This window comes from Hylobates moloch, unplaced genomic scaffold (assembly GCF_009828535.3).
Source record: "Hylobates moloch isolate HMO894 unplaced genomic scaffold, HMol_V3 SCAFFOLD_2, whole genome shotgun sequence".
Classification (NCBI taxonomy): Eukaryota; Metazoa; Chordata; class Mammalia; order Primates; family Hylobatidae; genus Hylobates; species Hylobates moloch.
In genome coordinates, this window is record NW_026652277.1 from 20,858,135 (window position 1) to 20,874,133 (window position 15,999).

Genomic DNA, 15,999 nt, shown 5'->3' on the forward strand with positions numbered 1-15,999 from the left:
CCCCATTTTCTGATTTCTTGAAAAGTTTCTGGTCTACCTGTAAGCACTAAGGAGTAAGGGAAAACAAATATTAAACAGTCTTCGCCAGATAAAATTTTTTAAAGTCATTTGCCAGAGAGGTACGAGCAATTCCATTTGCTTACCAAAAATATACTGTCTATGATAACATACTGTCAGTACGTAATGAAGCATGAATTAACCAAGGGCCCTCTATCTCCAGGAGACCTGAATGATGAACCTACTTCAAAAACTGTAAGGAGGATGAATCTCTGGCAATAATCCAGCCAAAAGGCCAGGGGTCCAAAGGCCCCTTTGCTGCCTCCAGACTATGCCAACCCCACCGGGGAACTGGTGAGAAAACTCAACCATCAGGCCAGGTGCGGTGGCTCACGCTGGTAATTCCAGCACTTTGGGAGGCCGAGGGGGGCAGATCACCTGAGGTCGAGAGTTCGAGGCCAGCCTGACCAACATGGAGAAACCCCGTCTCTACTAAAAATACAAAATTAACTGAGCATGCTGGCGCATGCTTGAAATCCCAAGTACTCAGGAGGCTGAGGCAGAAGAATCGCTTGAACCTGGGAGATGGTGGTTGCAGTGAGCCAAGATCATGCCATTGCACTACAGCCTGGGCAACAGGAGCAAACCTCTGTCTCAAAAAGAAAGAAAAAAAAAAAGAAAGAAAGAAAAAGAAAATGTAACCATCAGGGCCAAGAGCTTACAGTTGAAAGCAGTCTGGGGTAGGGGGATGCTCACAGGAGTGGAGAAACATATGCCCCTGGGCAGCAAGGTAGACATTTGGAAACACTAGTCAAATCAAACCACCAGCAGCCTCTAGGAGTGATCTGAGCCCCCTCCTGAGCCTGATCCTCTCAAGGCCTCAATTTCATTACCTGCCACATGGGGGTAATAATAATGTCCCCTAACTCGTAGGGTCGTTGTAAAGATTAAATGATCAGTATGCATAAAGTGCTTAGAACGGAGCTTGACACATGGTGAGCACGATATAAATGCTAGCTAATTGCTATTCTAGGCTAGCAGCATGCCTACACAAAAGCCTTCCAAAGAAGGCTTACCTTTTTTAATCCCCACCTACTACAGCACTAACCAGCCGGAAGTACCCGGTCTACTGCAGTAGGTCTACTACAACCGACCTACTACTAACCAGCCAGGAACACCCATGTCTTTGGTTCCATTCTCCAAACCATTCTTTGATTTCCTGTTTAAGCCCAGAATCTCTGCAGTGGTCTCAGCTAAGACCAAATGAGCAAGACTCCTTTCCATAGCAACTAGGTTCAGGTATGAAATTGCAGTATGGCAACATCCTATGATTAAAATGGAAATTGACACAGGATTAAAATGGAAATCTACCTGACATGCACTTCAGAGCCCACACGTTCTCAGTGGGGAATTTCTGCAGCTTCTAATAAGTGTCCCTAAGTCTGTAACACTGTGAACCTCAAAAACTAACCTGCTTGAAGGCGCATAGAAGTTACCCGACACATTAGAAAGGCATAAAAAGCAGTGATTGTCAACAAAGTACATGGCCCCAGAGTCTGTGATATAAACAGCTAACTGGCTCCTGCCACACCGTGGTGACACGGTGAGTCAGTTCTTCAAAACAGGCAGGTCCACTGGCTCTCAAGCTCTGAGGCTGTGCCACACCTGGACAGCATGTTGACAATACTTACGCATTACAATAGGGCTTCTTTTCATAGCCTTTGTAGTTGTTCATGTTGAGTGCCATCTTGCAGACCTCACAATGGAAACATCCTTTATGCCAATACTGGAAAAAAAAACATTTAAAAATTCAGTACAATGCCAGTTCTCGCCAGGATGGGCACAGAAGGAAGGCTTTTTAGTGCATCACAGTCCCTGTAGCTGAAAATACTACAACAAAATGAGTGTAGGGAACTGGGGATGTGTTTACCTACTTTCAGCTAAGTAAATAAAGCAGGCAGCTCTGAAAATTGAGTCTTAAAGAAGACCCACCACAATGTACAGACGCACCATGGAAGAACTGTCAAGGCTCTGTCGAAACAGCACTTCTATGAGCAGCCAGAAACGAATTCTGAGCTCGGTTAATGACGAAACGGGGCCCAGAGATTGGCTTCCAAACCAAAAGGAATCCAGTTCAAAGTGTCTAAATGCAGGGTTTGTAGGATCTCAATAACACCCGAAGTCAGGCAAGCTGAGGGGGCTGCAGGAGAGCTATGTAAGTACCAGCTTCCACTAAAATGCTGGACCTCGGACTCTGCCCGGGATGACTGTCAGGATGGCAGCTTGTTCTAAGAAAGCATTTGTATCTTCAGACGCAAATTTCCCCAGAACGCCCCTGGCTGGTTTCAACTGTCAGTCACTCCGGATCGCTCCTGGGTGTCTCTCCCCGGCTGTTCATCTCCGTCCCTGCCCGGGAAGGGCAGGGGGCAGGGCTGGAGGGGCCCGGCTACAAAACTACTTCCCCTGGAATTCCCCACCCGGTGGATTAGACACCCGTGGGTCCGGCTTGCCGCGCTGAGCCGGAGCTCTCCAGCAGGGATTATTCTTAGCAATGCGGCAGCGGCCGCCCCATGACATATTAATTACTATTTGCCTCTCCCCCTCGCCGCGTTCACAGTAGGCGCTGGGGGTGGGCGGTGAGGTGGGATCGCGGGCGGATCTGTGGGGCGGGGGTCGGGGATATTGTGGAACACGAGTGGAGGTGGAGGGGGCGCAGCTCGCCGAAGTGCCCCCCTGAGTGCCCAGCCTGGTCCCTCCGGGGTCCGGGGACGCGCACCGCCGTGCGCCCTCCGCAGCGGCTCGGCCGATGTCGCACAGCCCCGCACCGCGACAAAAGCCCTTCCCGGTTCCAACATCACAATCGCCAAGCGTGGTCTCTGACACTCCCGCGGGCGTCTTCATTCGCGCGCCCTCCCCCCGTGCCAAGGCACACGCACACGCACCGACCCACTCATTGCTTTCCATCCCAGGTGCCAAAACTTCTCGAAGCAGGTGCAGCCCCTCGCCCGGCAGGTCCAGGCTGGCCCGGCGCCCCCTCGCTCACCTTATCCAGGCAGTTGACTTTCTCGGTGGGATACACGACTTTTCCGCAACGGGCGCACTGGGGGTTCATGATCGCGGTTCCCGGGGGCGGCGGCGGCGGCTGCTGGCTCCCAGGAGCCGCTGTGACATCCCCCGGCGAGCCCCGCACCGCCTCCTGGCAGGCGGGAGGGCTGCGGGCGGCGGGCTCCGGGTAGGGAGTCGGCGCCGGGCCCCGGGTGAGTGCACGGGGAGGGCGACCAGGCCTGGCGCCTGGGGCCGGCCGCTCTCTCGGGCTCGCAGGCGCTGGGGCTCGGCTCCGGCTCCGGCTCCGCGCCGCTGGCTCTGCGTCGCTCGCACTCCAGGTACGGGTGACTCACACAGTCACTCGCGCCCGCCCCTCGCGCTCACTCGCTCCCCCGCCTCGCCGCCGCCGCGCAGGCCAAACCCACCGGCGCGCCCGGACCGAAGTGGCAGGGAACGTGCACGTCGGGCACCCTGGGAGGGAGGGTGCAGCGGGGGAGGGGGCGGACAGAGACCCGGAAAACTCCGCAGACCGCCGTGGGTGCGACTTTGCGGCCTGGGGAGTGAGCCTCGCGCCACTGCCGCTGCAGGCCGGGGAGCCCAGGTGGGCGGCGGCTGGGGAGGGAGGGATCCAGGCGGGGGAGGTAACAAACACCGGTGGGGAGAGTGCTCAAACCCGCGTACTCCCTTCCCTCCCTCTTCTCTTCCCCAGCCGGGGGCACCCTCATCCCAGGCTGACTGACGTCCCTGGCACCCAAAGGTCGCGGGGAGTGCGGGACCAGGGTGCCCCCTCCCTCCTCCTCCAGCCAGTGAAACTAGGGACAGCGGCACCCACTCCCAGGGCGGAGGCCGTCTCTGCTGCGCGCAGCGACGCACCCAGGCCCAAGGGCCGGGAGATCCGCGGGGAACCCGGAGACCTGCGTCCCAGAGGGGCCGAGGGTTGCACCGCGCCCTCTCCCACGGTCCTCTTCCCAGAGGACGCTTCTCCCGCGTGTCCGCGGGAAGTCCTCGGATCCTGGATGAGAAAGAGCCTTCTCTCACCGGCTCCCAGACCCCGCGCTTTTTAATACCTGTCCTTGCAGAGCGACTGGTCATTTTAGGCCCGAGTCAAGCCTCTCTTGATTAATAAATGACCATGGCTCGTTTTGTTTTAAGTGTGCGTGGATGTATACATTATATTGTTTTGCAATTCAGCACCGCAAAGATCTGGGAAAAGTTCTTCGTCTGCATTAAGGAAAACAATTACAAACTCGTAGTCCAAACCAGAAGAGCCAGAAAATCAAGTAGAAAGCTCAGGGTAGGATGAAACCAAAGGGAACAGGAATTGCTTCTTCCTTTTAATAAGATGTCAGGTTATTGGACTCACTTGATGAGAGGCAGCAAAATGAATAGAACACAGCCTGGGTTCAAAGCCTGACCCCGCCATCTAATGATGGGACCTTGTGCAAATTCTTAGTCGCTCTATGCCTCAATTCTTTAATCTACAAAATGGGAATAAGGACGCAGCTACCGAACAGCTTCTACTCTCCTGCTGTGAGGATTAAATGAGTCAGCAGTTCTGAACTGCTTCAATCAGGCTGGCTCAAGGGAAGCTCCACGGAAGAGTCAGCTAGGATTATTATAAATTGGTTATAACAAAGAAGCGAACACATTCCGTTGCTAGCGCACAGATTAAGACTCAATAATGCCACATACCAACTGCCACTGCTCTAACAAATATTTCTGTCATTTCAAAAAAAAATATCATGGCTGCAGCTTTTCGTGACAAAAGAAAACCACTGGTTTCTGGGCCTCTTAAACAGCTGCACTGATGGACATATTCATAATAATGCTGTACTGTTTGACTTTCCAGAAGACGTAACTTCTTTAAAAGTATTCACCAAATGCAACAGCCCCTGAGCCACTCACTCACTGCCATGTTCACAAGTCCAGCTCAAAACCAAATAAAATGAGAATTTGCTGTCAGAGAGGATCAGTTGTCTTTTAAAAATATTTCAGAGCTCATTAGAAATGTATGAGGCGGGGAAAAAAATGTATGTGATTGCCTGAAAGGCAGTAGTTTTTTTTAAAACATTTACATTTTCATAACTGTAGATCATGAAATATAGTTTGAATATCTTATTCTCTTTTTCAAATTGTAAGCACAAAATTCAGAGCAAGAATGCTGGTGATATGTGACATTATAGCTGATTACATCTGACCTTTTAACTTTAAGTTATGTTTAATCTTTTTTTTTTTTTCTGAGACAGGGTCTAACTCTGTCACCCAGGCTGGAGTGCTCTGGCACAATCATGACTCACTGCAGCCTCGACCTCCCAGGCTCAGGTGATCCTCCCATCTCAGTCTCCTGAGTATCTGGGACCACAGGCATACACCACTATGCCCTGCTAATTTTTGTATTTTTTGTAGAGATGGGATCTTGCGGTGTTGCCCATGCTGGTCTCAAACTCCTGGGCTCAAGCCATCCTCCCACCTCAGCCTCCCAAAGTGCTAGGATTACAGGCATGAGGCACCACACCCAGATACATTTTATAATTTCTTACCAAACCAGCAATGATCACAGTGCCTGACATACAGTATGAGTGAAATGAACAAATACATTAAAACCATATTCACGTGGTATTTTATTCTCTGAAGAAGCCATACATGCTCAGAGTTACATTTTTGTCTCATTTTCTCTCATTTTCTACATCAAACCAGCTTCTAAGTTTCTTAATGCCATTTCACTGATGCAAGAATAATTCTAATACAATCTGTCTTAAAAGGACTTCTTTATTTCCAAATTCAAAGTGCTATAAACAAAGAATTGGCAGAAACCTGTCCTCTAGCCAGTCTTCCCTCTTCAAGCAGATAAATGATTGAATTGTCTACTAGGGAGAACTTTTGCCCTTCCATGTCTTTTTCACTTGACTGGTTAAGAAATTGTTCCTTATGTTAACTCTACCCCAGTATCTCTACTTTAATTTCAATCCTTTTCTGCTGACAGCGACACCCACAGATATAAAAAACAACTGACCTTCATCATTATCCTAAAAACACTTCTATATTTATAAAGTTGAATTTTTTTTTAGCTAAAATCCCCAAATCTGCTTACTTTTTCCTCCTATTTATGAGAGCCCTATTTATGCAAAATCAATTATAATCAACTTTATTATTCAGGCTACATAGATTGAACTCCAAATAAAAGTTTTAAAGCATAACTAACATCACAAAAGGCCAAAAAATGGCTTTGACTAATATCAGTTTGGATGCAGAGTGTGATGGATGGTATGACTTGTTCACAATTTCTTTTTCCTTCTATTCTGGCACACTTCCTATAGGCAGTGTGCCTTTCCCCACTGAGCTTGGCCATGTGACTTCCTTTGGCCAACGGAATGTGAGTGGACATGACATATGTCGTATCTGAGCAGAAGCTTAAAATGTGCTTGCATAGTTTGCCCCTGTTCTCCCACCTTTTTGGGCTTTGGCCCTTGGCCTTGAAAAGATCATACCGCAGGGGGATGACTGTTTCTTTGACTTTTGTTCAAGAATGAGACGGGCTGAACCATGCCCAACAGAGCCACAGCAAGCCCACAGCCCTCACATGAGGGGAGTAAGAAATAATTGTTGTTATAAGTCACTAAGATTTGGGGGATTGTTTGTTACTGCAGCAAAAGCTCACTAGTATGTCAATGATGAGACTTCAAGAGAAATGTTTTCCACTTCATCAACAGCAAGAAACTAATGAATTTACATAAAAGATTCAGTATACAGTCTTTACTTTTCCTTTTTTTTTTTTTTTTTTTAGATGGAGTCTCACTCTGTCACCCAGGCTGGAGTACAGTGGCACCATCTCGGCTCACTGCAAGCAAGCTCTGCCTCCCGGGTTCACATCATTCTCCTGCCTCAGCCTCCCGAGTAGCTGGGACAATACAGGTGCCCGCCACCACGCCCAGGTAATTTTTTGTATTTTTAGTAGAGGCGGGGTATCACCATGTTAGCCAGGATGGTCTCAATCTGCTGACCTCATGATCCGCCCGTCTTGGCCTCTCAAAGTGCTGGGATTACAGGCGTGAGCCACCGCACCCGGCCTACAGTCTTTACTTTTCTAAAATGTGGGCTGTTAGAAGTGTAGTGGCCAATAAAGTATAGAGCTCTTATTATTAATTATTTCATCTTCTCATTTTATACAGCTCAACTGCATGTTTTGCATTTGTCAGGTGTTGTACAAAATTGTGTATGTTGTTCCTAGCTGACTCAAATTCACCATGGAGGAAAGTTTTCCCAACCAACAACTTTGGTGGCAAAACGAAAGGAAAACGGTCAATTTTAGCTCACAGTTTCATTTGATATCCGCATATGAGCTTTAACCTAATGAAGCATTTCTCCAAAGATCTTAAGCACTGTAGAAAAATTATCTCATTTGCCATTATAGTATTTCTGCAAGTCAATGAGAAATGTAAAATATAAACATTAGGGTAAATTCAAGATTCAGAAGCTATTATAGAAACAATTAACTTCCTTCATCCATTCAACATATAATTATTGGTAGGCAGGATGTTAGGCACCAGGAAATGCACTGGGGAATAAGACATGATCTCTGCTTATACTAAATCTAGTGGGACTGATAAGGAAGCAAAGAATTATAATACAATATAATAAATGCTCTAAAATAAAACTCTAGATACCATGGAAGAACAGAGGAGAAATTTCTAATTCACACCAGGAAGTCAGGAAAAGCTAGCTGGAAGAAGTCATCACTACTACACATCTCACCAGGAGCTGGAGCTACCAGATTTCCTCTCCCGCAGAAAATATAAGACGGCCTAAAGTGAAGGGTTTGGGTGTTTACTATTTTTCCTGTTTGGGGGATTATTCTGCTTTGGAATACATGCTGAAAATTTAATTACATCACTTCAATGCCCCAACATAGCACAGCACAGTGACAAACTTCAAATAATGATGAAACATTTCTTGGTAGATGACACATCAAAATAAGTCCCAAACTTCCAATTTATCAAAAGCATCTGTAGATATCAACTCGTAATTGCAAGTGTGAGCCAAAACCTTTCAAGACTTGGAAAGAGGAAAAAAGAAAGGTAGGAGGACAAGCAACCCTTGTTTTGTCTCTTCTGGGACTGAGTCTCACGGGATAAAGGACAAGACAGACCCTTTATGGCAGGCAAAATAATCCACTCTCCAAAATGTCCACAATTTGGTGCCCAGACCTGGTGAATATATTGCTTTACACAGGAAAAGGGACTTTGCAGATGTGATTAAGTTAAGAATGTTGAGAAGCAGAGATTATCCCAGATTATCCAGGAGGATCCAGTGTAATCACAAGGGGCCTCCTAATGAAACTGTCCCTATAAACTTTATAAAATTAATCACGGAAGAAGGGAGGGGGAGAAACAAAAATAAACCAAGCGTATAGCTCATGCAGCCTTAATCACAGGGTCAGCCTGCGCTCTGACCTGCTGCCTCATCGTTATTTGGGGCCTATTGCTTCAGAATCACACTGACCTTGTTACGAGATTATAGTTCCCCTTAACTGCTCCATAGATAACAACCTGGACATTATCCGACATCAGTTTTCCCTTTGAGATATTCTTTCAGGTCCTGCATGCCAGTGAGGCCAGCTGCTCTGAAGGGCCCCACAAGAGGCTGACTCACTAAAGAACACAGTGTCCATGTCCCGATCATTTCATCCCCCTTACCCCAACCAATCAATGACCCCCACCCTCCACCCCTCACCCTCCGTCATCCCCTTAAGAGCCCCAGCCCAAAACTCTTTGAGGAGATAAATATGAGGATCTCCTCCCATCTCCTCACTCGGTGCACTACGATCATTAAAGTTTCTCTGCTGCAAACCCTACTGTTTCAGTGTATTGGACCATTACTGTGCAGTGAGGCATTTGTATCTGTTGGTCCTATAACACTAAGAGGGAGGCAAGAAAATCAGAGTCAGGGAAAGAGATGTGACAAAAAAAAAAAGCAGAGATCAGACAGAGAGATTTGAAGATGCTACACTGCTGGCCTTGAAGATGGAGGAAGGGGAAGGGGCCACAAGACAAGGAATGTGGGTAGCATCTAGAAACTAGAAATGGCAAGGAGGCTGGGAGGGGTGGCTCACACCTGTAATTGCAGCACTTTGGGAGGCCAAGGAAGGCAGATCACTTAAGGTCAGGAGTTGAGACAAGCCTGGCCAACATGATGAAACCCCATCTTTACTAAAAATACAAAAATCAGCTGGGTGTGGTGGTATGCACCCGTAATCCTAGCTACCTAGGAAGCTGAAGAAGGAGAATTACCTGAACCTGGGAGATGGAGGTTGCAGTGAGCTGAGATCATGCCACTGCACTTCAGACTGGGTGACAGAGTGAGTCTGTCTCAGAAAAAAAAAAGAAAAAAGAAAAGGCAAGGAAACAGATTATCTCCCCAAGCCTCCTGAAGGAATGTGCCCCTCAGAACTGTGAGATACTAAATGTGTGATTTTAGCCAATTAATTGTGCTGTCACAGGAGCAAAAGGAAACTAATACACCCTCTCTGTGTGAATTCTGATCTCTCTTTAGGGAAATAATGACGTTCTGGGACTTCTAAAACAATCAGTTGGACGGGGAGACGGTATGATTCCTTCTCGGTGTTGTCTCTGTGAAAGAGACCTTACCTTAAAACAAAGTGGGTAAAAGTTCAACAAGTGTCATTCTCTCTCCCCGCCCCATCGAAATAAAAGGACTTATTTTACTTGCAGTCTTCAGATAATTGCCTCACTTCTCCATTTAATTTTGCACAGGTAGACACAAGCATTCTAGGTAGTTTGCAAAGTCAACATATTTCTTTCCAAATTTCCCCTCCTTCTCTATAGAGCAACTCCATTAGTAGCATCCTCATCTTCTGATCCAGAACCCTAAAAATCAACACCAACTCCTTCCTCTCTCCCTAAGCCACCTTGTCCAGCTATCTAATTCTGCCAATTTTATCTCCAAAAAAAGCTTTTGAATCATCCCCATACCCAGACCCACTGCCACTGCCTTAGCTAAGCAATTTATCATGTCTTCCCTGGTTGGTTTTGTAATGATAAGACTCTCTGAGATCTTATCATCATACCAGGCAAGAAAGGAGGTAGGATTTTACTCTCCTAGACAGGATGTAGAAATGTGGTAGATTAGAAAATCGTTACCTGCAGGCCTGGGACTTCGGCACTGTATTTTTTTAAAATAAAAATTAATTCATGTAGGCCAGTCACAGTGGCTTATACCTGTAATCCCAGCATTTTGGGAGGCCGAGGCAGGCAGATCATTTGAGGTCAGAAGTTCAAGACAAACCTGACCAACATGGCAAAACCCCATCTCTACTAAAAATACAAAAAATTAGCCAGGCATGGTGGCACACGCCTGTAATCTCAGCTACTCGGGAGGCTGAGGCAGGAGAATCACTTGAACCCAGGAGGCGGAGACTGCAGTTAGCCGAGGTCGTGCCACCGCACCCCAGCCCAGGTGACAAAGCAAGACTCCAACTCAAAAAAACAACAACAACAACAACAAAAAAAACTCATGTAAACCACAGAACACAGTTCTTAGCAAATATTTATTTAATCATTCAATGACTACAATAAAAGATAAAATCAGATGCCTTGATATATTTTAATATAAATCAGATGGAAGGTGACAAGCATGATGATAATTACTCTCGCTCTCCCTCCCCATGTGAGGACACAGCAAGAAGATGGCCATTTGCCAGCCAGGAATAGAATCATCTCATCTCACCAGAACCATGCTGACACCCTGATCGCAGACTTCCAGCCTCCAGAACTGTAAGAAAATAAATTTCTGTTGTTTAAGCCACCCAGTTTATGGTATCTTGTTATGGTTCCCTGAGCTGACTCATACTGTACCTCAGCATGGCTTACAGTCAATTAAGAACTAGATTAAGACTGCTCTGCCTATGGAGCAGCCATTCTTTTATCCGTTACTTTCTTAATAAACTTGCTTTCACACAAAAAAATACAGAGGCTGGGTGCAGTGGCTCACACCTATAATCCCAGCGCTTTGGGAGGCCGAGACGAGCGGATTGCCTGAGGTCAGGAGTTCGAGACCAGCCTAGCCAACAGGTGAAACCCTGTCTCTACTAACACTACAAAATTTAGCGGGGAATAGTGGCATGCGCCTATTCGGAGGTGCATGCTATTCGGGAGGCTGAAGCAGGAGAATCGCTTGAACCCGGGAGTCAGAGGTTGCAGTCAGTCGAGATAGCGCCACTGCACTCCAGCCTGGGCAACAGAATGAGACTCTATCTCAAAAAAATAAATAAGCCAGGCACAGTGGTTCACACCTGTAATCCCAGCACTTCGGGAGGCCAAGGTAGGTGGCTCACTTGAGGTCAGGAGTTTGAGACCAGCCTGACCAACATGGAGAAACCCCATCTCTACTAAAAATACAAAATTAGCTGGGCATGGTGGCGCACGCCTGTAATCCCAGCTACTCGGGATGCCTAGGCAGGAGAATCGCTTGAACCCGGGAGGGAGAGGTTGTGGTAAGCCAAGATAGGCCATTGCACTCCAACCTCGGCAACAAGAGTGAAACTCTGTCTCAAAAAAAAAAAAAATTATCCAAAGTGAATGTAGCCACGTTCTGTGCATGTATCCCAGAGCCTAAAATAAAATAATAAGAAAAAATAAACAGTTATAGTTAGAGACGAAAAAAAAAAAAAACCAAAGTGAAGGTAGTGTTTTCTGTAAACTGGTTAAAAAAACAGAGAGCTGTCATATACTGTCGGTAAGAGGGAGACTCATGATCATCTTCCCCATATGCAGGAACCCAGGAAAAACTGAACAACCCAGATTCAAAAAGGAAGAAATCTTTGTAAAGCTGGGCCACCAGAGAAAAAAAGCAACCCCCTCTGTAATAGAATCAATTCAAGAGTCTTCAGCTGAGCGACCTGCATTAGCGTAACATCTCTAACCTTCCCGGGTGAGCTTCTCGCGACACCACGTGCTGCTTTTCACCCTCATCTGCCAATCATACCTGCTTCTTCATGCACAGGTTTCCTTGCCCACAGAGCATACTTTCCCACAATTTCTTCCCTATAATGTTGGCTGGCCGTGACCACACGTGGGCCCTCCTGCTTCTCTTGGCATCTTTTCATCTTCACCTCCCACAAACAACAGCCTTATTCTTTCCTATTTCCAGTAAGGATTCCAAAGAAAAACACGCTGATTGGCCCAGCTCACTTTTGCACATCTCTGGGTCATGAATCTATGTCTGGGTTGTCCTGCAGCCATGCCTAAGCAGTTCTGGAGGAAGTGAGGAGGTGGACTGGACAGGACCACATGGGGCACAGGGACCCGCCCATCAGCAGAGGCATCTGATGGCCTAACCTATCCAGAATATTAAGGGAAACTCAAGAACAAAAATGGAGGAAGGGCCAAGGCTCATTTTAAAAAATCTGGATATCATTATAAACAAAATTTAACCATGGACAGGGTATGGCTGCTGGCTTTTTTTTTTTCTTTTAAAAATTCATTTTAGGGCTGGGCACGGTGGCTCACACCTGTAATCCCAGCACTTTAGAAAGCCGAGGCCAGAGGATCAAAGGAGGCCAGGAATTTGAGACCAGCGTGGGTAACAAAGAAAGGTCCTGTCTCTACCAAAAAAATAATAATAACTAACTAGGTGTGGTGGTGTGTGCCTGTAGTCCCAGCTACTCAGGAGGCTATGGATGGAGGATCATTTGAGTCCAGGAGTTCTAGGCTGCAATGAGATGTTATCGTGCCACTGCACTCCAGCCTGGACAATAGAAACAGACCTTATCTCTAAAAAGAAAAAATATATAATTTTAAGGTAAATTAGTAGAAGTGCATATATTCTTGTCTTTAAGACAAATATTCCAATTTCCAATAAATAAAAGTAAATAAAAACAAGAAAGTCATAATGTCCTCAGAAGAAAGCTCTGAGACTTAGCAACTAGAAAACTGCAAGTTCTGAGCCACAGACCAAAGATCCACACATGTGTTGTCCAACAGAAATATAATGAGAGCCGCAAATGTGAGCCACATGTGTAATTTTAAATTTTTTGGTAGCTATATTTTAAAAAGTAATAAGAAACAAGTGATGATATTTTAGCAATATATTTTATTTAACCCAATGTATCCAAAATATTATTTCAATACGTGATCAGTATTTCAAAAGTTAATGAGATCATTTACATTGGTTTTCTCATACTAATACTTAAAAATGCAGTACTCACTTGACATTTATAGCGCCTCTCAATTTGGACTAGCCACATTCAAATGCCTCAGAGCCACTGATGGCCCACTGGACAGCACAATATTCATTCACCCTAAGACAGAAAGCAGGTGGCATGAACAGGGCCAGGGTCAAAGAACTGGGCAGGATTCGCATTTGCTTACTCTGAAGGGTTCCAGGCAGGAGTAATTACACTAGGGCCCCCCCGCAAGCAGGGACACCACCACATTCTGCTGACATGAAAACCGCTGATACATTCACCTGCCTCTCTGTTCCCAGATCTTGGCCCGGCAGCATGAACGAGAGAGAAATAGCAGAGATGAATGAATGAGTCATTAGGAGAGAGAGACAAGAAGAGGGCAGAGAGAGAGACAAGAAGAGGGCAGAGAGGGAGGAAGATGGAGAAGGAAGAAATAAAGTGAAGAATGGAAGGAAAGAAAGGCGTGAGGACAAATAGACAGGGTTGGAAGAGAGGAGAGCCGCAACCACAGGACAAGAGGGCGTCTGGACACCACCAGAAAGAGCACAGATGCAGGGACCTCTCAGCAAACTTAACAGGGCAAACAGAAGAGAAAACGAGGAAAGTGCCTCTTGAATTCAGGGAGGCTGCAGGGTTTTCTGAGCCCAGAAGTGAACTTCACGAAAACCAAGAGTCTAGAAAAAATCAGCAGGGCAGTCTCAAAGACAAATGCCATCCACATCACTTACAAAAGTAGAATGTTTTGTTTTATATTAACAAATTAATTCAGTTGCTTAGTCTACTTATGGTCAACTACTCACTCTGCATTTAAGCTCAGTGCGAATGGCTTAAGCTCCTGGGAATGAGGCCCCACTTTCAGGCCAGACATAAGGAGGAAATAGTTGCAGGGTGATCTGGTTTGGCTGTGTTGCCACCCAAATCTCATCTTGAATCATAGCTCCCACAATTCCCATGTGTTGTGGGAAGGACCCAGTGAAAGGTAATTGAATCATGGGGGAGGGTCTTTCCCATGCTATTCTCGTGATAGTGAATAAGTCTCACGAGATCTGATGGTTTTATAAAGGGCAGTTTCTCTGCACAAGCTCTCTTCTCTTTTCTGCCGCTATGTGAGACCTGCCTTTCACCTTCCACCTTCCACCATGATTGTGAGGCCTCCCCTGCCACGTGGAACTGTGAAGTCCATTAAACCTCTTTCTTTTGGAAATTTCCCAGTCTTAGGTATGTCTTTATCAGTGGTGTGAAAACAGACTAATACACAGGCCAAGTTTTTAATGAGTGAAAAAGGGAAGCCTGGCCCAAATGAAAACTAAGCTAGTAGTCCCAGTGACTATTACTTTTGTTTTCCTATTTCTCTGAGAATTTTCTAGTGAAATATGGGTGCAAGCTTGTCCAAAGGTGTTTTCTTGTCTCAGATAATGCAACAAAAATGTCCTGTGGCAATCAACAACAGAAGTAATCCGTGCTAACCCACTGCTGATTGCTCAGTAAAGGGGCTGAGATTTCACTGAAAGATCTGGAAGGTGGTTTTGCCTTCAGGATAATGACTCATCAAACAAGCATGGAGCCTGCTCTTCTACCAATGTTGTACAAATGTGCACGGTACACAATGTGCTCATCAGCAGTAGACATCAGAACAACCAAGTGTCCTTCAGCATGAGTAATATTAATTAAGTGAAATGAATGAACCTGGCTTCATGGAGATGGATGGAGAAAAGAGCCTTCATTATATGAAAAGGAAACCTGAGCCCCTGCTGCTGCTGCTGCTGCTGCTGCTAGGGGAACTTCATCCAATAAAAATAGGTATCAAAGCTCAAATAAAACAAAACAGAGATGTCATGTTGGAACAGAGTGCCTCTTAAAAATTAAAGTGAAAAGGTAAAACATAATGTTAAATAGAATTTTATGACATAAGAAGATGTTTCTGATATTTTGTTAAGCAAAAAAGGTTATAAAAACATTTGTTAGTGATGATATCATTTTTTGTTAATTTTATATAAGTGAATGTGTATAGAAAACATTGGCCTGGTGTACCCGAGACTGTTAACAGAGGTGGGATTACATACAGTTCATTTGTATTTTCCTGTGTTTTCCAAATTTTCTACAATAAACATTATTTTAACAAGTCAACTCTTCTGTAAAGCATGAGGGCTTTGTTTTGAAGATTGCTATCTAACCTTCTCCCATCCTGGCCCCATGTCTCCCTTGACCAGGCTCCATCTGATTCAACAACCATTAAAGATGGTGGCCCTTCTCATAATGGTATGTCTCTTGCTCCATTAGAGAAAAAAGGAACCAAGAGAAAGTAATGACCAGTCCTCAGGACAAATTTTAGGGTGTGGCTTCTGTTTTGTTTTGTTCACATTTTAAGGAATGTAGCCAGCTAGTAACACCCAAGCCACAGTCCTTGTTCTGGCTCCTTACAAGAGTGAAAGGGCATGAAAAGGTCACCGTTCCCAGAGACTGCAGAGACATGCTGGGCAAAGGTGGATGGGAAATAATCCAGGTCTTTTCCATTTCTGGAACTCCTGGGGGTCAGGAAGTAGAGGAGGATGTGGCTTCTCAAAACTCACCTCTGTATGGAGAGAGGTCACCACCAAGCTAAGCACACAGAATTTCGACTACTCTTTCTGTTCCATTTTCTTTCCTTTTTTTTTTTTTGACATAGAGTCTAGCTCTGTCGCCCAGGTTGGAGTGCAGTGGCATGATCTCAGCTCACTACAACCCTCCACCTCCCAAGTTCAAGTGATTCTCCTGCC

The 15,999-nt window shown here is 45.8% G+C and overlaps 2 protein-coding genes and 1 long non-coding RNA gene across 5 annotated transcripts in view; 2 read left to right on the forward strand and 1 right to left on the reverse strand.

The window, feature by feature from the left end:
* Positions 1-3,458, reverse strand: part of NEBL (nebulette) — a 400,747-nt gene extending 397,289 nt beyond the window's left edge. Inside the window, exons 1-2 of one of the 3 annotated variants that reach the window (XM_032167465.2) lie at positions 3,041-3,458; positions 1,689-1,783 (exon numbers count right to left, since the gene is read on the reverse strand). In XM_032167465.2, coding sequence (XP_032023356.1) covers positions 1,689-1,783; positions 3,041-3,109 — 164 coding nt within the window. In that variant the 5' untranslated portion in view covers positions 3,110-3,458. Of the gene's footprint in view, positions 1-1,688; positions 1,784-2,007; positions 2,259-3,040 lie in introns of those variants that run through there. The other 2 variants (XM_032753757.2, XM_032753758.2) reach the window with 2 other exon arrangements.
* On the forward strand, positions 3,108-4,193 carry LOC116476365 (collagen alpha-1(I) chain-like). Its single transcript, XM_058435711.1, has 3 exons — positions 3,108-3,161; positions 3,234-3,643; positions 3,752-4,193. Exons 1-3 carry the CDS (start codon positions 3,108-3,110, stop codon positions 4,104-4,106), a joined length of 819 nt encoding a protein of 272 aa, XP_058291694.1. The 3' UTR covers positions 4,107-4,193.
* Positions 4,194-11,044: 6,851 nt separating this feature from the next.
* LOC116477136 (uncharacterized) lies at positions 11,045-15,357 on the forward strand. Its single transcript, XR_009211254.1, has 3 exons — positions 11,045-11,129; positions 11,832-11,988; positions 13,543-15,357. It is a non-coding gene; the product is annotated as an uncharacterized LOC116477136 (long non-coding RNA).
* Positions 15,358-15,999: the final 642 nt, after the last annotated feature.

What these genes read in the sequence shown, in the direction of transcription:
- LOC116476365 (XM_058435711.1), top strand. Translation starts at nt 3,108, where the DNA reads ATGATCGCGGTTCCCGGGGGCGGCGGCGGCGGCTGCTGGCTCCCAGGA. An exon ending in GCTGGCTCCCAGGAGCCGCT is followed by an intron (nt 3,162 to 3,233) that starts GTGACATCCCCC and finishes GGCTCCGGGTAG; the next exon opens with GGAGTCGGCGCCGGGCCCCG. An exon ending in CTGCAGGCCGGGGAGCCCAG is followed by an intron (nt 3,644 to 3,751) that starts GTGGGCGGCGGC and finishes TCTCTTCCCCAG; the next exon opens with CCGGGGGCACCCTCATCCCA.